At 47.5% G+C, this 23,792-nt stretch overlaps 1 protein-coding gene across 10 annotated transcripts in view; it reads left to right on the forward strand.

The window, feature by feature from the left end:
* The window catches only part of LOC129854933 (unconventional myosin-IXAa-like), a 290,182-nt gene that overhangs the window by 197,613 nt on the left and 68,777 nt on the right, over positions 1–23,792 (forward strand). For all 10 annotated transcript variants that reach the window (XM_055922128.1, XM_055922134.1, XM_055922125.1 and 7 more), the window contains 9 exons: positions 876–1,010; positions 14,017–14,138; positions 16,505–16,646; positions 17,520–17,715; positions 19,715–19,831; positions 22,124–22,199; positions 22,340–22,477; positions 22,981–23,020; positions 23,261–23,383. In XM_055922128.1, coding sequence (XP_055778103.1) covers positions 876–1,010; positions 14,017–14,138; positions 16,505–16,646; positions 17,520–17,715; positions 19,715–19,831; positions 22,124–22,199; positions 22,340–22,477; positions 22,981–23,020; positions 23,261–23,383 — 1,089 coding nt within the window. The remainder of the gene's footprint in view (positions 1–875; positions 1,011–14,016; positions 14,139–16,504; positions 16,647–17,519; positions 17,716–19,714; positions 19,832–22,123; positions 22,200–22,339; positions 22,478–22,980; positions 23,021–23,260; positions 23,384–23,792) is intronic.

A 23,792-nucleotide genomic window follows, 5' to 3' on the forward strand; every position in this document is an offset into this window, starting at 1 on the left:
GCTTTGCCCAGCGGGTATCCAAAGGATTAGATCACAGATCATATTTGCTTCTCTCCTCCCAAATCTGTGTGTCGCCACATGTGTGCCCAGAACATTGTTGCAGATGGCATAATGGCCATCTGTGTGTGTGTGTGTGAACAAAAGTGTGTGTGCCTGTGTGTGTGTGCATAAAAGTGTGTGTGCGTGTGTGTGCGTGTGTGTGTGCGTGTGCGTGTGCGTGTGTGTGTGCTCAAGTGTGAGAGAGAGCAGATGAGGTTAGATTTACACTGCTGTGGTTTGTGGTCATGTGAGAGACTCTGTGTCCCTCAGTCCTCATCTATCTCTCTGTTGTGTCCCTCAGTCCTCATCTAGCTCTCTGTTGTGTCCCTCAGTCCTCATCTATCTCTCTGTTGTGTCCCTCAGTCCTCATCTATCTCTCGGTTGTGTCCCTCAGTCCTCATCTATCTCTCTGTTGTGTCCCTCAGTCCTCATCTATCTCTCTGTTGTGTCCCTCAGTCCTCATCTATCTCTCGGTTGTGTCCCTTAGTCCTCATCTATCTCTCTGTTGTGTCCCTCAGTCCTCATCTAGCTCTCTGTTGTGTCCCTCAGTCCTCATCTATCTCTCTGTTGTGTCCCTCAGTCCTCGTCTATCTCTCTGTTGTGTCCCTCAGTCCTCATCTATCTCTCTGTTGGGTCCCTCAGTCCTCATCTATCTCTCTGTTGTGGGACAACCGATCACAGCCGGTTGTGATACAGCCCGTGATCAAACCAGGGTCTGTAGTGGAAGATTCATCAAGAGTTCATTGTCTTTGTTTCTGAGTTGAGTTATGTATTAAAATGTTTCATATTTAAATATAGATAAAACACATCTAACTAAACTCTCTCTTTCACTTCAGATTCTTTCCATCGGAGTGCTGGACATCTTTGGCTTTGAAGACTACGAGAACAACAGCTTTGAGCAGTTCTGTATCAACTTGGCCAACGAGAGGCTCCATCACTACTTCAACCAGCATCTCTTCAAGCTAGAACAGGTAAGGTCTCTTTCTGTGTGTTTGTCCACAGGAGGTTGGCGGCACCTTAATTAGGGAGGACGGGCTCGTGGTAACGGCTGGAGCGGAAATAAGTGGAATGATATCAAATACGTCAAAACACATGTGTTTAATGTCATTCCATTTGCTCCGTTCTGGGCCGTTATTATGAGCCGTCCCTCCCCTCAGCAGCCTCCACTGTGTGTGTCTGTGAGTCAGTACGTACGGACCACACTTCAGGTCAACAACAGAATAAGGCGTGTTGACAGTCACACCGACTGGCATACCATTTTTAACTGTTTGAACTACAGTTTTGTGTGGACAATAAAGTTTCCTATTTAATCCAATGCTTCATGATGTAACCATAGAAACAGAATGGGATGGATACAAGTTCAAGTGTAATATATCTGTGGGTCCACCCATCACGGAATGTTGACTTGAATGGGAATGTCCATTCTAATGGCTGTAATCATTCTCCAGGGTTGTGACTATTTAGCTGTCTAGTGGTGACGTCTGGCTCGTTAGCGGTGACGTCTGGCTCTTTAGCGGTGACGTCTGGCTCGTTAGCGGTGACGTCTGGCTCGTTAGCGGTGACGTCTGGCTCGTTAACGGTGACGTGGGGCTCTTTAACGGTGACGTCTGGCTCGTTAGCGGTGACGTCTGGCTCTTTAGCGGTGACGTCTGGCTCTTTAACGGTGACGTCTGGCTCGTTAGCGGTGACGTCTGGCTCGTTAACGGTGACGTGGGGCTCTTTAACGGCGACGTCTGGCTCTTTAGCGGTGACGTCTGGCTCGTTAGCGGTGACGTCTGGCTCGTTAGCGGTGACGTCTGGCTCTTTAGCGGTGACGTCTGCCTCGTTAGCGGTGACGTCTGGCTCTTTAGCGGTGACGTCTGGCTCGTTAGCGGTGACGTCTGGCTCTTTAGCGGTGACGTCTGGCTCGTTAGCGGTGACGTCTGGCTCGTTAGCGGTGACGTCTGGCTCGTTAGCGGTGACGTCTGGCTCTTTAGCGGTGACGTCTGGCTCGTTAGCGGTGACGTCTGGCTCGTTAGCGGTGACGTCTGGCTCGTTAGCGGTGACGTCTGGCTCATTAGCGGTGACGTCTGGCTCTTTAGCGGTGACGTCTGGCTCATTAGCGGTGACGTCTGGCTCGTTAGCGGTGACGTCTGGCTCGTTAGCGGTGACGTCTGGCTCTTTAGCGGTGACGTCTGGCTCGTTAGCGGTGACGTCTGGCTCTTTAGCGGTGACGTCTGGCTTGTTAGCGGTGACGTCTGGCTCTTTAGCGGTGACGTCTGGCTCGTTAGCGGTGACGTCTGGCTCTTTAGCGGTGACGTGGGGCTCGTTAGCGGTGACGTCTGGCTCGTTAACGGTGACGTGGGGCTCTTTAACGGTGACGTCTGGCTCGTTAGCGGTGACGTCTGGCTCTTTAGCGGTGATGTCTGGCTCTTTAACGGTGACGTCTGGCTCGTTAGCGGTGACGTCTGGCTCGTTAACGGTGACGTGGGGCTCTTTAACGGCGACGTCTGGCTTTTTAGCGGTGACGTCTGGCTCGTTAGCGGTGACGTCTGGCTCGTTAGCGGTGACGTCTGGCTCTTTAGCGGTGACGTCTGGCTCGTTAGCGGTGACGTCTGGCTCTTTAGCGGTGACGTCTGGCTCGTTAGCGGTGACGTCTGGCTCTTTAGCGGTGACGTCTGGCTCGTTAGCGGTGACGTCTGGCTCGTTAGCGGTGACGTCTGGCTTGTTAGCGGTGACGTCTGGCTCTTTAGCGGTGACGTCTGGCTCGTTAGCGGTGACGTCTGGCTCTTTAGCGGTGACGTGGGGCTCGTTAGCGGTGACGTCTGGCTCTTTAGCGGTGACGTGGGGCTCGTTAGCGGTGACGTCTGGCTCTTTAGCGGTGACGTCTGGCTCGTTAGCGGTGACGTCTGGCTCTTTAGCGGTGACGTCTGGCTCTTTAGCGGTGACGTCTGGCTCGTTAGCGGTGACGTCTGGCTCGTTAGCGGTGACGTCTGGCTCGTTAGCGGTGACGTCTGGCTCGTTAGCGGTGACGTCTGGCTCGTTAGCGGTGACGTCTGGCTCTTTAGCGGTGACGTCTGGCTCGTTAGCGGTGACGTCTGGCTCGTTAGCGGTGACGTCTGGCTCGTTAGCGGTGACGTCTGGCTCATTAGCGGTGACGTCTGGCTCTTTAGCGGTGACGTCTGGCTCGTTAGCGGTGACGTCTGGCTCGTTAGCGGTGACGTCTGGCTCGTTAGCGGTGACGTCTGGCTCTTTAGCGGTGACGTCTGGCTCTTTAGCGGTGACGTCTGGCTTGTTAGCGGTGACGTCTGGCTCTTTAGCGGTGACGTCTGGCTCGTTAGCGGTGACGTCTGGCTCTTTAGCGGTGACGTGGGGCTCGTTAGCGGTGACGTCTGGCTCTTTAGCGGTGACGTGGGGCTCGTTAGCGGTGACGTCTGGCTCTTTAGCGGTGACGTGGGGCTCGTTAGCGGTGACGTCTGGCTCTTTAGCGGTGACGTCTGGCTCTTTAGCGGTGACGTCTGGCTCGTTAGCGGTGACGTCTGGCTCGTTAGCGGTGACGTCTGGCTCGTTAGCGGTGACGTCTGGCTCGTTAGCGGTGACGTCTGGCTCTTTAGCGGTGACGTCTGGCTCGTTAGCGGTGACGTCTGGCTCATTAGCGGTGACGTCTGGCTCGTTAGCGGTGACGTCTGGCTCTTTAGCGGTGACGTCTGACTCGTTAGCGGTGACGTGGGGCTTTTTAACGGTGACATCTGGCTCGTTAGCGGTGACATCTGGCTCGTTAGCGGTGACATCTGGCTCGTTAGCGGTGACATCTGGCTCGTTAGCGGTGACGTCTGACTCGTTTGCGGTGACGTCTGACTCGTTAGCGGTGACGTGGGGCTCTTTAACGGTGACATCTGGCTCGTTAGCGGTGACTTCTGGTTCTTTAACGGTGACGTCTGGCTCGTTAGCGGTGACGTCAGAGCACATAACCTGTGTGTGTGTGTGTGTGTGTCAGTGGGTGTGTGTTAGCGTCATTAGCGTCATACTGTGTGAGACAGAGAGTCACAGTGTGTGTGTGTGTGAGTGAGTTTTTATTATTTAATTTTTATTTATTTTTCACCTTTATTTAACCAGGTAGGCTAGTTGAGAACAAGTTCTCATTTACAACTGCGACCTGGCCAAGATAAAGTAAAGCAGTGTGACACAGACAACAACACAGAGTTACACATGGAATAACATGGAATAAACAATAAACAAGCCAATAACACAATAAACAAGTCAATGACACAGTAGAAAAAAAGAAAGTCTATATACAGTGTGTGCAAAATGCATGAGGAGGTAAGGCAATAAATAGGCCATAAGAGTGAAGAATGACAATTTAGCAGATTAACACTGGAGTGATAAATGAGCAGATGATGATGTGCAAGTAGAGATACTGGTGTGCAAAGAGCAGAAAAGTAAATAAAAACAGTATGGGGATGAGGTAGGTAGATTGTGGGCTATTTACAGATGGACTATGTACAGCTGCAGCGATCGATTAGCTGCTCAGATAGCTGATGTTTAAAGTTGGTGAGGGAAATATAAGGCTCCAGCTTCAGCGATTTTTGCAATTCGTTCCAGTCACTGGCAGCAGAGAACTGGAAGGAAAGGCGGCCAAATGAGGTGTTGGCTTTGGGGATGATCAGTAAGATATACCTGCTGGAACGTGTGAGTGTGTGTGTGTGTGTGTCCCAGTGGGTTTGTGTTAGCGTCATACTGTGTGAGACAGAGAGTCACAGTGTGTGTGTGTGTGTCCCAGTGGGTTTGTGTTGGCGTCATACTGTGTGAGACAGAGAGTCACAGTGTGTGTGCGTGTCCCAGTGGGTTTGTGTTGGCGTCATACTGTGCGAGACAGAGAGTCACAGTGTGTGTGTGAGTGTCACTACATTGTCAATAGAGTGGATAGTGTTGTGAGAAAGGGATATTTCCTCATGGTCAGAAGGAATGAGGTAAATGCATGGTTTACTGTAGCAGGTCAGGAATGTACGTGCGCAAAGGTTTCCAGACATAGTGTTTTGATTTAGTTTTGATGAGGGTGTTTTGGCCCTCTTGGCACCCGACTCGGGTAAATCCGTCTGTCTGTCTTTGTTTACCACTCATAATCGCCTGGCCTGCTTTGGAAATGGCACCCTATTCCCTATATAGTTCACTACTTTTGACCAGAGTTGGCACCCTATTCCCTATATAGTGCACTACTTTTGACCAAGCCCTGTAAGGCCTATGGGAATAGGGTGCCATTCTAGACGCAGCCCTGGAGATGGGCTCATTGTACTCTTGTTTTGTCTGCGTGGTGTTTATTGTTTTGTCTCATTTAGCCCAGTTAGCCTAGCGCCCTAGTGCCTGGCTTATGAAGACTTCTGAATGCCTTCATTTAGCCCAGTTAGCCTAGCGCCCTAGTGCCTGGCTTATGAAGACTTCTGAATGCCTTCATTTAGCCCAGTTAGCCTAGCGCCCTACTGCCTGGCTTATGAATACTTCTGAATGCCTTCATTTAGCCCAGTTAGCCTAGCGCCCTAGTGCCTGGCTTATGCAGACTTCTGAATGCCTTTATTTAGCCCAGTTAGCCTAGCGCCCTAGTGCCTGGCTTATGAAGACTTCTGAATGCCTTCATTTAGCCCAGTTAGCCTAGCGCCCTAGTGCCTGGCTTATGCAGACTTCTGAATGCCTTTATTTAGCCCAGTTAGCCTAGCGCCCTAGTGCCTGGCTTATGCAGACTTCTGAATGCCTTCATTTAGCCCAGTTAGCCTAGCATAGTAGGATAACTTTGGACTGTGGTGAGTTTCTTATGCAGTCTTTTGAGTGTGGTGAGTGTTTTGTGAGTTTTTGTTGTTGTTTCCCAACAGAACATGGTTCCTTGCCGTGGTGTTTTTGTCCCGTCATGTTGATGTTCTGAGGCTTGCTGCTTTGTTTACACACGCTGTTGATTTGCACTCCCCCTTTGGGGTGGCATAAATTATGAACACACACACACACACAGACAACTCTAGTCTCACTCCAACCTGATATCTTGGAGCAGAGAGCATCCCATGCCATCCCATAACATGAGCCATCACCATGGTTACTTCTGCCAATGCTGTGTCTTGCCCAGTGCCGCCGCTCACCATGACCAGAGTCATGCTCATTAGGGCTCAACGGAGCAAAGTGTTTTGCAGTAGAAAGCAAAAAAAGTTGAGTCCGTTTTCTTCCGTTTCGTGCCTCATGAACAACCCTGTTGCTGCGTCCAGCTGACTTCTGACAGTCAACGTCAGCAGAATCCTCTCTGGGATTCCAACCATAGAACATGGTGTTACCTGGAGTTGGTCACTTGCATCACAGATGTCTCCTTAGCAACCACACACAGCATTACGTAATTGACCTGATTACGTGGCCATCTCTCACCTTTTGATCGACCCGATGACGTGTTTTCATATGGGAATTTATTTTACAATATAAACTGTTTTCATATGGGAGTTTATTTTACAATATAAACTGTTTTCATTTGGGAGTTTATTTTACAGTTGGAACTGCAGAGGTTGAGTACGAGGCCACATGGAAGGGTTGCCAGATTCTGACTGATTTGTGTTTGTTTGAATAGTACAGTGTGGTCATGGCGCCTCCCACTGGCGTTTGAATAAGGGAAAATACTCCACACCTCTACTCTCCCTCGCTCGCTCTTGTAGAAGTTGCACAGATCTAGGATCAGCTAGCTAACTAACTCAGTGTCCATGAGTAAATGCAACTTAGTCCTACTCCACCTCCCTCGCTCGGGTAAAAGTTGTACAGATCTAGGATCAGCTAACTAACTTACTAAGTGCCCAGGAGTAAATGCATCTTAGTCCTACTCTCCCTCATTGGGCTCTCTCACCTCTCCAACCAATCAGTTAGTCTTATCAGCAGGGCTCTCACCTCTCCAACCAATCAGTTAGTCTTATCAGCAGCAAATGTTTACGTTTGAACAGTGGCCAAAGCTAATAGGACTGTACCAAATACTATTCCCAAAAGGGGCCCAGCTCCAATGTTTACACCGCCATGCCAATTGCTCCTTCATTTCTTCTCCATCTCTATGAAAATGATTTACAGATGTATCGGAGCACAAACCCATGGCCACACATATGCAAACAGTGTATCACATTTACGCACCCTTCTGAGATGTGTAGACTTCTCACCAACTTGAAGAAAACATCTGTGCTCTGGTATGCTTGAAATCACAGGGGGGATTCAGGTTCACCTTTTTATCAATCATTTTGTAAATAGAATGTCAGTTTAGTCGTAATACATCACCCGTCCACTTAAGTCTGTAAACTTCATGAAGTGTAAAATGGCCATTATTTTTTTTTAATAGGATTTCAATAGCTTTACCGGTACCGCCTTATTCCACTTACCACTTCAGTACGACATCACCATTATGAGTCATGTGGATCTAACATGCATGAAACCAAGGCTTTTACGTTTACAGAATTCAACAAATGATAGCGCCTGGGGAATAGGAGTGGATCTGGGGGCTACAGGGCCTGGGTTAACCTCTACTTCACCAGAGGAACATAGGAGGAGTAGGATAAGGGTACGGCTAAAGGCTATAAGAACTGGTCGTCTAGTGCGTTGGGGACAGAGAATAAAAGGAGCAGATTTCTGGGCGTGGTAGAATAGATTCAAGGCCTAATGTACAAGGGTATGGTAGGATGCAAGTACAGTGGAGGTAAACCTAGGCGTTGAGTGACGATGAGAAAGGTTTCGTCTCTGGAGGGACAAGTTAAGCCAGGTGAGGTCTCCGCATGTGTGTGGGGTGGGACGAAAGTGCTATCTAAGGCATTTTGAGCGGGACTGAAGGCTCTACAGTGAAATAAAACAGTAAAAACTAGCCAAGACAGCAGTAGACAAGGCATGTTGACATTAGGGAGAGGCATAAAAGCAATCACAGGTGTTGATCAGGAGAGCTAAGACAACAACGGGTAAATGACGATGAATGGGCAGAGCGGGTCAGTTAGGTCAGTCAGATAAACTAAATGAGGTACCGTGTTATTGAAACAGTCCAGGGGGCATCAGCTGTGTAGCAGAGTGATCATAGGGTCAAAAGAGCAGCAATAGGTGAGTCAGGGTGCTGTTCGGTAGTCACTACTACGCTAGGCGAGCAGGAGACACAGTATTCAGAAAAGCTAGCGGGCCTGGGCTAGTAGATGGTTCTGCGGCGACATCGTAACAGAATTGCCCGTTGAGACCACATTGGGCGATCACGTCGGCAGTCCAGTCGTGATGGATCGGCGGGGCTCCGCTTCGACAATAAAGGGTCCAGGCCAATTGGCAAAGGAGTTATTGTAGCCCTAGAATAAGCTGGTATTTTGGCTTAGCTCGAGGATAGCTCAAGGCTAGCTGGTGCTTGCTTGACCCTAAGCATACTGCTAAAGCAACACTTCGGGTGGTTTAAGGGGAAACATTTAAATGTCTTGGAATGGCCTAGTCAAAGCCCAGACCTCAATCCAATTGAGAATCTGGGGTATGACTTAAAGATTGCTGTACACCAGCAGAACCCATCCAACTTGAAGGAGCTAGAGCAGTTTTGCCTTGAAGAATGGGCAAAAATCCCAGTGGCTAGATGTGCCAAGCTTATAGAGACATACCCCGAGAGACTTGCAGCTGTAATTGCTGCGATAGGTGGATCTACAAAGAATTGACTTTGGGGGGGGTGAATAGTTATGCACGCTCAAGTTTTCTGTTTTTTTGTCTTCTATCTTGTTTGTTTCACAAGAAAAAATATTTTGTATCTTAAACATGGTAGGCATGATGTGTAAATCAAATGATACCAACCCCCCAAAAATCTATTTTAATTCCAGGTTGTGAGGCAACAAAATAGGAAAAATGCTAAGGGGGTGAATACTTTCGCAAGCCACTGTATATCCCCCAACACCACTGATCCTGTTTATATCCCCCAACACTACTGATCCTGTACTGATCCTGTTTATATCCCCCAACACCACTGATCCTGTTTATATCCCCCAACACTACTGATCCTGTTTATATCCCCCAACACCACTGATCCTGTTTATATCCCCCAACACCACTGATCCTGTTTATATCCCCCAACAACACTGATCCTGTACTGATCCTGTTTATATCCCCCAACACTACTGATCCTGTTTATATCCCCCAACACTACTGATCCTGTTTATATCCCCCAACACTACTGATCCTGTTTATATCCCCCAACACCACTGATCCTGTTTATATCCCCCAACACTACTGATCCTGTTTATATCCCCCAACACCACTGATCCTGTTTATATCCCCCAACACCACTGATCCTGTTTATATCCCCCAACACTACTGATCCTGTTTATATCCCCCAACACTACTGATCCTGTTTATATCCCCCAACACTACTGATCCTGTTTATATCCCCCAACACCACTGATCCTGTTTATATCCCCCAACACTACTGATCCTGTTTATATCCCCCAACACCACTGATCCTGTTTATATCCCCCAACACTACTGATCCTGTTTATATCCCCCAACACCACTGATCCTGTTTATATCCCCCAACACTACTGATCCTGTTTATATCCCCCAACACCACAGATCCTGTTTATATCCCCCAACACCACTGATCCTGTACTGATCCTGTTTATATCCCCCAACACTACTGATCCTGTTTATATCCCCCAACACTACTGATCCTGTTTATATCCCCCAACACCACTGATCCTGTTTATATCCCCCAACACTACTGATCCTGTTTATATCCCCCAACACTACTGATCCTGTTTATATCCCCCAACACCACTGATCCTGTTTATATCCCCCAACACCACTGATCCTGTACTGATCCTGTTTATATCCCCCAACACCACTGATCCTGTTTATATCCCCCAACACCACTGATCCTGTTTATATCCCCCAACACCATTGATCCTGTTTATATCCCCCAACACCACTGATCCTGTTTATATCCCCCAACACCACTGATCCTGTACTGATCCTGTTTATATCCCCCAACACCACTGATCCTGTTTATATCCCCCAACACCACTGATCCTGTTTATATCCCCCAACACTACTGATCCTGTACTGATCCTGTTCATATCCCCCAACACTACTGATCCTGTTTATATCCCCCAACACTACTGATCCTGTTTATATCCCCCAACACCACTGATCCTGTTTATATCCCCCAACACCACTGATCCTGTTTATATCCCCCAACACTACTGATCCTGTTTATATCCCCCAACACCACTGATCCTGTTTATATCCCCCAACACTACTGATCCTGTTTATATCCCCCAACACTACTGATCCTGTTTATATCCCCCAACACCGCTGATCCTGTACTGATCCTGTTTATATCCCCCAACACCACTGATCCTGTTTATATCCCCCAACACCACTGATCCTGTTTATATCCCCCAACACCACGGATCCTGTTTATATCCCCCAACACCAAGGATCCTGTTTATATCCCCCAACACTACTGATCCTGTTTATATCCCCCAACACCACTGATCCTGTTTATATCCCCCAACACCACCGATCCTGTTAATATCCCCCAACACTACTGATCCTGTTTATATCCCCCAACACTACTGATCCTGTTTATATCCCCCAACATCACTGATCCTGTTTATATCCCCCAACACCACTGATCCTGTTTATATCCCCCAACACTACTGATCCTGTTTATATCCCCCAACACCACTGATCCTGTTTATATCCCCCAACACCACTGATCCTGTTTATATCCCCCAACACTACTGATCCTGTTTATATCCCCCAACACCACTGATCCTATTTATATCCCCCAACACTACTGATCCTGTTTATATCCCCCAACACCACTGATCCTGTTTATATCCCCCAACACCACTGATCCTGTTTATATCCCCCAACACCACTGATCCTGTTTATATCCCCCAACACTACTGATCCTGTTTATATCCCCCAACACCACAGATCCTGTTTATATCCCCCAACACCACTGATCATGTACTGATCCTGTTTATATCCCCCAACACTACTGATCCTGTTTATATCCCCCAACACTACTGATCCTGTTTATATCCCCCAACACCACTGATCCTGTTTATATCCCCCAACACTACTGATCCTGTTTATATCCCCCAACACTACTGATCCTGTTTATATCCCCCAACACCACTGATCCTGTTTATATCCCCCAACACCACTGATCCTGTACTGAACCTGTTTATATCCCCCAACACCACTGATCCTGTTTATATCCCCCAACACCACTGATCCTGTTTATATCCCCCAACACTACTGATCCTGTTTATATCCCCCAACACTACTGATCCTGTTTATATCCCCCAACACCACTGATCCTGTTTATATCCCCCAACACCACTGATCCTGTTTATATCCCCCAACACTACTGATCCTGTTTATATCCCCCAACACCACTGATCCTGTTTATATCCCCCAACACCACTGATCCTGTACTGATCCTGTTTATATCCCCCAACACTACTGATCCTGTACTGATCCTGTTTATATCCCCCAACACCACTGATCCTGTTTATATCCCCCAACACCACTGATCCTGTTTATATCCCCCAACACCACTGATCCTGTTTATATCCCCCAACACTACTGATCCTGTTTATATCCCCCAACACCGCTGATCCTGTACTGATCCTGTTTATATCCCCCAACACCACTGATCCTGTTTATATCCCCCAACACCGCTGATCCTGTTTATATCCCCCAACACCACGGATCCTGTTTATATCCCCCAACACCACGGATCCTGTTTATATCCCCCAACACTACTGATCCTGTTTATATCCCCCAACACCACTGATCCTGTTTATATCCCCCAACACCACGGATCCTGTTTATATCCCCCAACACTACTGATCCTGTTTATATCCCCCAACACCACTGATCCTGTTTATATCCCCCAACACTACTGATCCTGTTTATATCCCCCAACACCACTGATCCTGTTTATATCCCCCAACACCACTGATCCTGTTAATATCCCCCAACACCACTGATCCTGTTAATATCCCCCAACACTACTGATCCTGTTAATATCCCCCAACACCACCGATCCTGTTAATATCCCCCAACACTACTGATCCTGTTTATATCCCCCAACACCACTGATCCTGTTTATATCCCCCAACACCACTGATCCTGTTAATATCCCCCAACACCACTGATCCTGTTAATATCCCCCAACACTACTGATCCTGTACTGATCCTGTTAATATCCCCCAACACTACTGATCCTGTACTGATCCTGTTAATATCCCCCAACACCACTGATCCTGTTAATATCCCCCAACACCACTGATCCTGTACTGATCCTGTTTATATCCCCCAACACCACTGATCCTGTTTATATCCCCCAACACTACTGATCCTGTACTGATCCTGTTTATATCCCCCAACACTACTGATCCTGTACTGATCCTGTTTATATCCCCCAACACCACTGATCCTGTTTATATCCCCCAACACTACTGATCCTGTTTATATCCCCCAACACCACTGATCCTGTTTATATCCCCCAACACCACTGATCCTGTTTATATCCCCCAACACCACTGATCCTGTTTATATCCCCCAACACTACTGATCCTGTTTATATCTTTGTGAGGAAACTGTTGACACGTGGACACACTGGTGACCTTTGTGGGGGAACTGTTGACAGATGGACACACTGGTGACCTTTGTGAGGGAACTGTTGCCACATGGACACACTAGTGACCTTTGTGAGGGAACTGTTGCCACATGGACACACTAGTGACCTTTGTGAGGGAACTATTGACGTGGACACACTGGTGACCTTTGTGAGGGAACTGTTGACACATGGACACACTAGTGACCTTTGTGAGGGAACTGTTGACACATGGACACACTAGTGACCTTTGTGAGGGAACTGTTGACACATGGACACACTAGTGACCTTTGTGAGAGAACTGTTGACACATGGACACACTAGTGACCTTTGTGAGGGAACTGTTGACGTGGACACACTAGTGACCTTTGTGAGGGGACTGTTGACATGGACACACTAGTGACCTTTGTGAGGGAACTGTTGACACATGGACACACTAGTGACCTTTGTGAGGGAACTGTTGACGTGGACACACTAGTGACCTTTGTGAGGGGACTGTTGACGTGGACACACTAGTGACCTTTGTGAGAGAACTGTTGACGTGGACACACTAGTGACCTTTGTGAGGGAACTGTTGACACATGGACACACTAGTGACCTTTGTGAGGGAACTGTTGACGTGGACACACTGGTGACCTTTGTGAGGAAACTGTTGACGTGGACACACTAGTGACCTTTGTGAGGGAACTGTTGACGTGGACACACTGGTGACCTTTGTGAGGAAACTGTTGACGTGGACACACTGGTGACCTTTGTGAGGAAACTGTTGACGTGGACACACTGGTGACCTTTGTGAGGGAACTATTGACGTGGACACACTGGTGACCTTTGTGAGGGAACTATTGACGTGGACACACTGGTGACCTTTGTGAGGGAACTATTGACGTGGACACACTGGTGACCTTTGTGAGGAAACTGTTGACGTGGACACACTGGTGACCTTTGTGAGGGAACTGTTGACACAGGGACACACTAGTGACCTTTGTGAGGAAACTGTTGACGTGGACACACTGGTGACCTTTTTGAGGAAACTGTTGACGTGGACACACTGGTGACCTTTGTTGTAGAGTCTTTGGTTTTTGGTCAGTGATGGGATTTGAGTTTTGGTCTGTTTCAATGCGGCTTGTGCTTTCTTAACGTTATCAGCGTGTCCCATAACACCTGTGATGAATTTATTGTTCACGGTATCTCTCTGATGCATTCACCAGACTGTCAACTTTTGACCTGACATTCTCTTGAATTGAATTAAATCAACTCTATTGATACTCAAAGGGGAAATGTGATGTATTGGATGACTTGTGAACAACTTTTACTGCCGGCACTGTTTGTGACACAACACCACTGTTGTTTCCCCCTTACAGGAGGAGTACAGGGCCGAGGGCATCAGCTGGCACAACATCGACTACATCGACAACACAGGCTGCATCAACCTCATCAGCAAGAAGCCCACCGCGCTGCTCCACCTGCTGGACGAAGAGTGCAAGTACGTGAGCTGTCATGTCGGAGCCTTTCTCCTTCCTTTTTTTACTACACATTTACATTCGAGTCGTTTAGCTGACGCCCCTAAATCAGGGCGGTTTCCTGCAATGTCACATTTAGAGGTGTACTTTCTTAGCCATGACATCCATCTGCAGTAAAAGAAAGGACTCGTTCTCGAATGTCCTCAGGCTCCATAGAACATAGTTTGGGTGAAGAATTAGACCGGGCTCAGAAGAACGTGGGAGGCCATGTTTTGGTTATGTGTCAAACCTCTTTATAACAAAGCCAATGTAAAAGCAAGTTGGTTACATTGCTGGACCAACATTCATTGCCAATGACCTTAGAATCATCCCACATGAGCAGAGCACAGACAAGATGAGGAATATAGGCTAACAACGCTCTTCATTACTAGCGAAATACTTGATTGATTACAACATTAGCCAGGCTAACTTAAACACATAAAAACGAATGATACACGCTAACTCATATATTTGCCTTTCTGGGGGACACGTACACCCTGTTTAAAGCCTCTCACATAGGCCGCTGCACAATCCCATTTCAATCCCTCGTAAATTAAACCCAGTCTCACATACAAAAACACAGGACCGCCATGACCATATTATCCGTGTGACCTAGCCTAACCTAGCCTAGCCTAACCTAGCTAACCTAACCTAGCCTGACCTAGCTAACCTAGCTAACCTAGCCTAACCTAGCCTAACCTAGCCTAACCTAGCCACTTAGGGCTGCTAGCCACTTAGCCCTGAACACTCATCTGGGTGTAATAACAAGTGGATGGAAGAGTGTATGGACCGCTTTCCCAGAGCCACAAGGTCAGAGGGATCATTCTTCCCTCTTAAAGGCCTCCCTCCCTGGCCTCTCGCGTGATTTATTCCATCGCACAGAAGAATGTAATGCTAATGAATATGTAGCACCCCAGAACCCTCTTGAAGATTTCATCATTCATAGTTAGCTTGCAGCCTCTTTCAGATACTCTCAAGGATAGTATTTGTTTCCAGGGGCCCTACTACCGGTTAGTCCATTTATAACGGGACAGTGAGGCTAATTCTTTGACCCCTAGGAGAACCAGGAAATGGCGGAGCGAATTCTGCATAGTGCATCTTTAAGGGAGCATGTTTTAGTGAGTGGTGTTGCTTTAGGGGAGCATGTTTTAATGGGTAGTGTGGTGTTGCTTTAAGGGAGCATGTTTTAGTGGGTAGTGTGGTGTTGCTTTAAGGGAGCATGTTTTAGTGGGTAGTGTGGTGTTGCTTTAAGGGAGCATGTTTTAATGGGTAGTGTGGTGTTGCCTTAAGGGAGCATGTTTTAATGGGTAGTGTGGTGTTGCCTTAAGGGAGCATGTTTTAATGGGTAGTGTGGTGTTGCTTTAAGGGAGCATGTTTTAATGGGTAGTGTGGTGTTGCCTTAAGGGAGCATGTTTTAATGGGTAGTGTGGTGTTGCCTTAAGGGAGCATGTTTTAGTAAGTGGTGTTGCTTTAAGAGAGCTTGTTTTAATGGGTAGTGTGGTGTTGCCTTAAGGGAGCATGTTTTAGTGGGTAGTGTGGTGTTGCTTTAAGGGAGCATGTTTTAGTGGGTAGTGTGGTGTTGCTTTAAGGGACCATGTTTTAGTGGGTAGTGTGGTGTTGCTTTAAGGGAGCATGTTTTAGTGGGTAGTGTGGTGTTGCTTTAAGGGAGCATGTTTTAGTGGGTAGTGTGGTGTTGCTTTAAGGGAGCATGTTTTAGTGGGTAGTGTGGTGTTGCCTTAAGGGACCATGTTTTAGTGTGTAGTGTGGTGTTGCTTTAAGGGAGCATGTTTTAGTGGGTAGTGTGGTGTTGCCTTAAGGGAGCATGTTTTAGTGGGTAGTGTGGTGTTGCTTTAAGGGAGCATGTTTTAGTGAGTAGTGTGGTGTTGCTTTAAGGGAGAATGTTTTAGTGAGTAGTGTGGTGTTGCCTTAAGGGAGCATGTTTTAGTGAGTAGTGGGGTGTTGCTTTAAGGGAGCTTGTTTTAGTGTGTAGTGTGGTGTTGCCTTAAGGGAGCTTGTTTTAGTGAGTAGTGTTGCTTTAAGGAAGCTTGTTTTAGCGAGTGGTGTTGCTTTAAGGGATACTGTTTTAGTGAGGGGTGTTGCTTTAAGGGAGCTTGTTTTAGCGAGTGGTGTTGCTTTAAGGGATAATCTTTTAGTGAGGGGTGTTGCTTTAAGGGATACTGTTTTAGTGAGTGGTGTGGCTTTAAGGGAGCTTGTTCTAGTGAGTGGTGTTGCTTTAAGGGAGCTTGTTCTAGTGAATGGTGTGATCTGGAACCAGGCTAGTCAGTAGATACCCTGGTCTCCCATCCTACAGTCCTAACCCTAGTCCCCACCCTCTTCTCTGTTCCTTTAGTTTCCCCCAGGCCTCTAACCAGACCCTGCTGGACAAGTTCAAACGGCAGCATGAGGGGAACAGCTACATCGAGTTCCCCGCCGTCATGGAGCCCGCCTTTATTATCTGTCACTACGCCGGCAAAGTCAAGTACGGCATCAAGGTAAGGACTGCTGACGTGACCACATGTCCCTGTAGATTCAGTGTCAGTCACAACCCATCCGTCAATCATTCGCTCACAGCAGCTCTGTGTGTCAGCCTATATGATAGCGTTATGTCAGAGTTGTGATATTACTGACGGACACTACTGGCAAGGTTTGTCCATTAATGGTAGCCTAAATGTAGGCTACTGGGCCTCTAATAAATATACACTGAAAAATACAAAATACAATAAAAATATAGGACAAAACACATCACGACAAGCGAGACACCACAACACTACATAAAGAGAGACCTAAGGCAACAACACATGACAACACAGCGTGGTAGAAACACAACATAACAACAACATGGTAGCAACACAACATGGCAACAACATGGTAGCAACACAACATGGTAGCAGCACAACATGGCAACAACATGGTAGCAACACAACATGGCAGCAGCACAAAACATGGTACAAACATTATTGGGTACAGACAACAGCACAAAGGGAAAGATGGTAGAGACAACAATACATCACGCGAAGCACCACAACTGTCAGTAAGAGTGTCCATGATTGAGTCTTTATGTGACAAGCTTGTAGCGTCATACGCAAGAAGACTTGAGGCTGTAATTGCTGCCAAAGGTGCTTCAACAAAGTACTGAGTAAGTACTGTCATTATGGGGTGTTGTGTGCAGATTGAGGGACAATAACCATTTAATAAATTTTAGAATAAGGCTGTTACATAACAAAATATGGAAGAAGTCAAGGGGTCTGAATACTTTCAGAATGCACTGTATGTTAAGCATCAAACAGACTGAAACAGAGACGGACTGCCTGGACTGTATAGTAGATCCAGTGGATAGATCTCATCACTATATTCTGCCCCTGCAGGACTTCAGGGAGAAGAACACTGATCACATGCGTCCGGACATCGTGGCCCTGTTGAAGAGCAGTAAGAACGCCTTCATCTGTGGCCTGATGGGCATCGACCCGGTGGCCACCTTCCGCTGGGCCGTCCTCAGAACCTACTTCAGAGCCATGGTGGCCTTCAGGGAGGCTGGGAAGAGACACGCCGACAAGAAGACTGGTGAGACCATAGACTGCTGGTGTAGCCATATACATGGGGCGGCAGGGTAGCCTAGTGGTTAGAGTGTAGAGGCGGCAGGTAGCCTAGAGCTTAGAGGCGGCAGGTAGCCTAGTGGTTAGAGTGTAGAGGTGGCAGGTAGCCTAGTGGTTAGAGTGTAGAGGCGGCAGGTAGCCTAGTGGTTAGAGTGTAGAGGCGGCAGGTAGCCTAGTGGTTAGAGTGTAGAGGCGGCAGGTAGCCTAGTGGTTAGAGTGTAGAGGCGGCAGGTAGCCTAGTGGTTAGAGTGTAGAGGTGGCAGGTAGCCTAGTGGTTAGAGTGTAGAGGTGGCAGGTAGCCTAGTGGTTAGAGCGTAGAGGCGGCAGGTAGCCTAGTGGTTAGAGCTTAGAGGCGGCAGGTAGCCTAGTGGTTAGAGTGTAGAGGTGGCAGGTAGCCTAGTGGTTAGAGTGTAGAGGCGGCAGGTAGCCTAGTGGTTAGAGCTTAGAGTCGGCAGGTAGCCAAGTGGTTAGAGTGTAGAGGTGGCGGGTAGCCTAGTGGTTAGAGTGTAGAGGTGGCAGGTAGCCTAGTGGTTAGAGTGTAGAGGTGGCAGGTAGCCTAGTGGTTAGAGCGTTGGACTAGTAATCGAAAGGTTGCAAGTTCGAATCCCCGAGCTGACAAGGTATAAGTCTGTTGTTCTGCCCCTGAACAAGTCAGTTAACCCACTGTTCCTAGGCCTCAACAAGGCAGTTAACCCACTGTTCCTAGGCCTCAACAAGGCAGTTAACCCAATGTTCCTAGGCCTCAACAAGGCAGTTAACCCACTGTTCCTAGGCCTCAACAAGGCAGTTAACCCACTGTTCCTAGGCCTCAACAAGGCAGTTAACCCACTGTTCCTAGGCCTCAACAAGGCAGTTAACCCACTGTTCCTAGGCCGTCGTTGAAAATAAGAATTTGTTCTTAACTGATCTGCCTAGTTAAATAAAGATAAAATAAAACTAAAATGGCTATACACACAGACATGTACACGTATAAACTCACTGAAATAGACACACACACACTCTTGAACATGTATACTCTCCCAGACACACTCTCACCCCTCTTTCCGAGTGACAGAGAGCCGGATGCCTCCCGTGATGTGAGTTTTCTCCCCCCAGAGTCCCCCACGTGTTAGCCTCGGTGGGCTGTCAGAAATAGCAACCGCTCAAATGTTGTACTTTTCCCCGGGTTTGAATGAGACAACAAGTATCCTTCTCACACAATATGACTCCTGAACATTCTCTGTGATTAGACAAGCTTGTCTTCACAAACCTAAACGCAGCTCTTTTTCGTTATTCATCACCATTGATACCTCCCCTGGCTTTAGGGGTATTCAACCATTTCTATATCCAGAAAGAACAACAGTGGCAAGGTAACATCCTGGTCTTTCAGAGGTGAAGGAGTTTGAGCTCTCCCCCCGACCACTGATGATGTAGGAGCTGCCACTCATCCACATTAGTCTTCATCTCCTATTATTACATGTTGAGCTTCCACATTAGTCTTCATCTCTTATTATTACATGTTGAGCTTCCACATTAGTCTTCATCTCTTATTATTACATGTTGAGCTTCCACATTAGTCTTCATCTCCTATTATTACATGTTGAGCTTCCACATTAGTCTTCATCTCTTATTATTACATGTTGAGCTTCCACATTAGGCTTCATCTCCTATTATTACATGTTGAGCTTCCACATTAGCCTTCATCTCCTATTATTACATGTTGAGCTTCCACATTAGCCTTCATCTCCTATTATTACATGTTGAGCTTCCACATTAGCCTTCATCTCCTTCAGTTGCATGACATTGTCAAACTTTTCGCAAACTTAACACATGAATTATTCCACTCTCTTCCTCTCTTCCTCTCTTCCTCTCCTTCTCTCTCTGTCTCTGTCTCTCTGTCTCTGTCTCTGTCTCTGTCTCTGTCTCTCTCTCTCTCTCTCTCTCTCTCTCTCTCTCTCTCTCTCTCTCTCTCTCTCTCTCTCTCTCAGTGAATGATGCTGCTGTACCGTGTGTTGTCAAGACTGTGGACAGCTTCAGCTTCCTCCACCACCCTGTGCACCAGAGGAGCCTGGAGATCCTGCAGAGATGCAAAGATGAGAAATACAGTAAGAAAACTCCAAGTCCCACAGTGCTCTCTGCTACCTCTCTTTTCCTGGGCTTACAAATAAGGAAGCAAACAATTAGCTAGTTCTGAATTAACTTGTTGTCACTCGATTAAAGGCCCAACCCTGTGATATTTACAGACGTTTTTTATCATTTAACACAGGGATGGGCAACTTTGATGGTGGATGGGCAACTTTGATGGGGGATGGGCAACTTTGATGGGGGATGGGCAACATTGATGGGGGATGGGCAACGTTGATGGGGGATGGGCAACTTTGATGGTGGATGGGCAACTTTAATGGTGGATGGGCAACTTTGATGGGGGGTGGACAACTTTGATGGGGGGTGGGCAACTTTGATGGTGGGTGGGCAACTTTGATGGGGGGTGGGGGCCACAAAAAATCTGAACTCGTCATGAGGGGCCGCAATTGCTCGTGGGTCTGCGTACCCAATTTTATAACTAATTTCCTGGAATTGTACACATTTTGCCATAAGGTAGAGAGAAATGTTTGCAGTTTTGAATATGATATCTGGGTGAGACTGACTAAAGTGACTATGGATAGATAATAAACAGAGAATAGCAGCAGCGTAAAAAAAGGGGGGGGGGGGTCAATGCAATTAGTCTGGGTATCCACTTGGTTAGATGTTCAGGAGTCTTATGGCGTGGGGGTAGAAGCTGTTAAGAAACCTTCTGGACCTAGAGTTGGCGCTCCGGTACCGCTTGCCGTGTGGTGGCAGAGAGAACTCACTTGATCCAATATCTTGTTCTTACTTGATCTGATATCACGATTCAATAATGGAGTTGTATGTGTATCCCTCTCTCTCTCCTCAACTCTCTCTCTCTCTCTTCATGTCTCTCTCTCTCTCCTCGTGTCTCTCACTCTATCCTCAACTCTCTCTCTCTCCTCGTGTCTCTCACTCTATCCTCAACTCTCTCTCTCTCTCTTCATGTCTCTCTCTCTCTCCTCATGTCTCTCTCTCCTCGTGTCTCTCACTCTATCCTCAACTCTCTCTCTCTCCTCGTGTCTCTCACTCTATCCTCAACTCTCTCTCTCTCCTCGTGTCTCTCACTCTATCCTCAACTCTCTCTCTCTCCTCGTGTCTCTCACTCTATCCTCAACTCTCTCTCTCTCCTCGTGTCTCTCACTCTATCCTCAACTCTCTCTCTCTCCTCATGTCTCTCTCTCTCCTCATGTCTCTCTCTCTCCTCAACTCTCTCTCTCTCCTCATGTCTCTCTCTCTCTCCTCATGTCTCTCTCTCTCTCCTCAACTCTATCTCTCTCCTCAACTCTCTCTCTCCTCAACTCTCTCTCTCTCCTCAACTCTCTCTCTCTCTTCATGTCTCTCTCTCTCCTCAACTCTCGCTCTCTCCTTAACTCTCTCTCTCCTTAACTCTCTCTCTCTCCTCATGTCTCTCACTCTCTCCTCGTCTCTCTGTCTCTCTTCAACTCTCTCTCTCTCTCCTCGTCTCTCTGTCTCTCTTCAACTCTCTCTCTCTCCTCATGTCTCTCTCTCCTCAACTCTCTCTCTCTCTCCTCATGTCTTTCTCTCTCTCCTTAACTCTCTCCCCATGTCTCTCTCTCTCTCTCCTCATGTCTCTCTCTCTCCTCAACTCTCTCTCTCCTCATGTCTCTCTCTCTCCTCATGTCTCTCTCTCTCTCCTCAACTCTCTCTCTCCTCAACTCTCTCTCCTCATGTCTCTCTCTCTCCTCATGTCTCTCTCTGTCTCCAACTCTCTCTCTCCTCATGTCTCTCTCTCTCTCTCTCTCTCGCTCTCTCTCTCTCCTCATGTCTCTCTCTCCTTATGTCTCTCTCTCTCTCCTCAACTCTCTCTCCTCATGTCTCTCTGTCTCCAACTCTCTCTCTCTCCTCATGTCTCTCTCTCTCTCTCTCTCTCTCACTCTCTCTCTCTCTCTCTCTCTCTCTCTCCTCATGTCTCCCTGTCTCCAACTCTCTCTCTCCTCATGTCTCTCTCTCTCTCTCTCTCTCTCTCTCTCTCTCTCTCTCTCTCTCTCTCTCTCTCTCTCTCTCTCTCTCTCCTCATGTCTCTCTCTTCTCATGTCTCTCTTTCTCTCCTCAACTCTCTCTCTCTCTCCTCAACTCTCTCTCTCCTCATGTCTCTCTCTGTCCTCATGTCTCTCTCTCTCTCCTCAACTCTCTCTCTCCTCATGTCTCTCTCTCTCTCAATTCTCTCTCTCCTCATGTCTCTCTCTCTCTCTTCAACTCTCTCTCTCCTCAACGCTCTCTCTCCTCAACTCTCTGTCCGTCCTTCCTTCCATCTCTGTCTTGCACAGATATCACTCGAAAGAATCCCCGGACCCCCTTGTCAGACCTCCAGGGCAGCAACACACTGAAAGAAAAGCCCACCAGGTACCTATCACACTGTTTTATGGATTCTCAAAACATAAATGTACTTTTATGGATAAAAATTATGGATAAAATATCTCTCTCTCTCTCTTCCGCTCCCTCTCCCCCCTCTCTCTCTTTCTGTCACTCTATCTCTCCTCTAGGGATGGTTATGGTGTGGGCTGTAACGGGCGTCGCTCCAGACAGGGTGGTCTGTCCTCCTCTGGCTCAGAGTTTGATGATGGCATCTTCTTCAACTCTACTAGCAGCAAGCTGCTGGAGAGGGCACAGAGCATCCTCATGTGAGTATGACTACAAAGTCAAATCAAGTGTATCGGTCGTGTACACCGTTTTTGCAGACGTTATCACTGGTGCAGTACTACAATAACACACAATCTAAAAGTTAAAAAGGACAAAGACATTAAGACAGAAATATTAGAAGTCTAGGACCCAGAGTCAGAGTGAGAGTATAAATACAGCTACACTGAGTGGACAAAACATTAGGAACACTTATACATCTAGGTGAATGGTATGTATGGACAGTATACAGTATGAATAGAAAAGGTGTGTACAGCAGTTCGAGTCTGGCCACTCGAACCATGATCAGCCAGTGTTCAATCCACGGTCAATGTGTGTCCATATGATTCTCCTGGTGGAGAGCACAGGGCGTAGAGTATTGACAAGTGTGACCATCACCATGAACGCTCAGGCCACAGTCAGAAACCATGGACAGGCAGTGGTCAATGTGTGTTCAATGTATGTTCATTCTTTAGTATATATCTGAGAACCAATCTCTCTTCCACAGGCGGAACAAAAACTACAAGTCCAAGCCCAGCTTACCGAAGGTAAGGTCCTGACAAAGTCGTGTTCATTTTACACCTTGAAAGTACAAGTGATATTTTCTCTATGGACATATGATCTATTCTAGGAGAAAGTGTCAATAGTGAAGTAATGGATTTCATCACGACAGTGAACTTACAGAGCTTTATGGAGACGAGCATAGATGGACAGTAACAGTTTGGCCTTAGAAGAGGAATACTATAGTGTCTGACCGTGTTCTCATGACGGTTCCTGTATCTGTGCAGCACCTGCTGGACGTGAAGTCTCTGAGGTACCTGAGCAGCGTGACCCTCCACGACCGCATCACCAAGTCCCTCCTCCTCCTGCACAAGAAGAAGAAAACACCCAGCATCAGCGCCCAGTTCCAGGTAAGACTCCTCTCTCACCCTGTAGTCACCCAGCATCAGTGCCCAGTTCCAGGTAAGACTCCTCTCTCACCCTGTAGTCACCCAGCATCAGTGCCCAGTTCCAGGTAAGACTCCTCTCTCACCCTGTAGTCACCCAGCATCAGCGCCCAGTTCCAGGTAAGACTCCTCTCTCACCCTGTAGTCACCCAGCATCAGTGCCCAGTTCCAGGTAAGACTCCTCTCTGACCCTTTAGTGGCTCTGGGTCCTTCATCACTTCACAGTCCTCAAACCAACACCCAGCATCAGCCCCCAGTTCCAGGTAAGGCTCCTCTCTCACCCTGTAGTCACCCAGCATCAGCCCCCAGTTCCAGGTAAGACTCCTCTCTCACCCTGTAGTCACCCAGCATCGGCGCCCAGTTCCAGGTAAGA

This window comes from Salvelinus fontinalis, chromosome 5, assembly GCF_029448725.1.
Source record: "Salvelinus fontinalis isolate EN_2023a chromosome 5, ASM2944872v1, whole genome shotgun sequence".
Classification (NCBI taxonomy): domain Eukaryota; kingdom Metazoa; phylum Chordata; class Actinopteri; order Salmoniformes; family Salmonidae; genus Salvelinus; species Salvelinus fontinalis.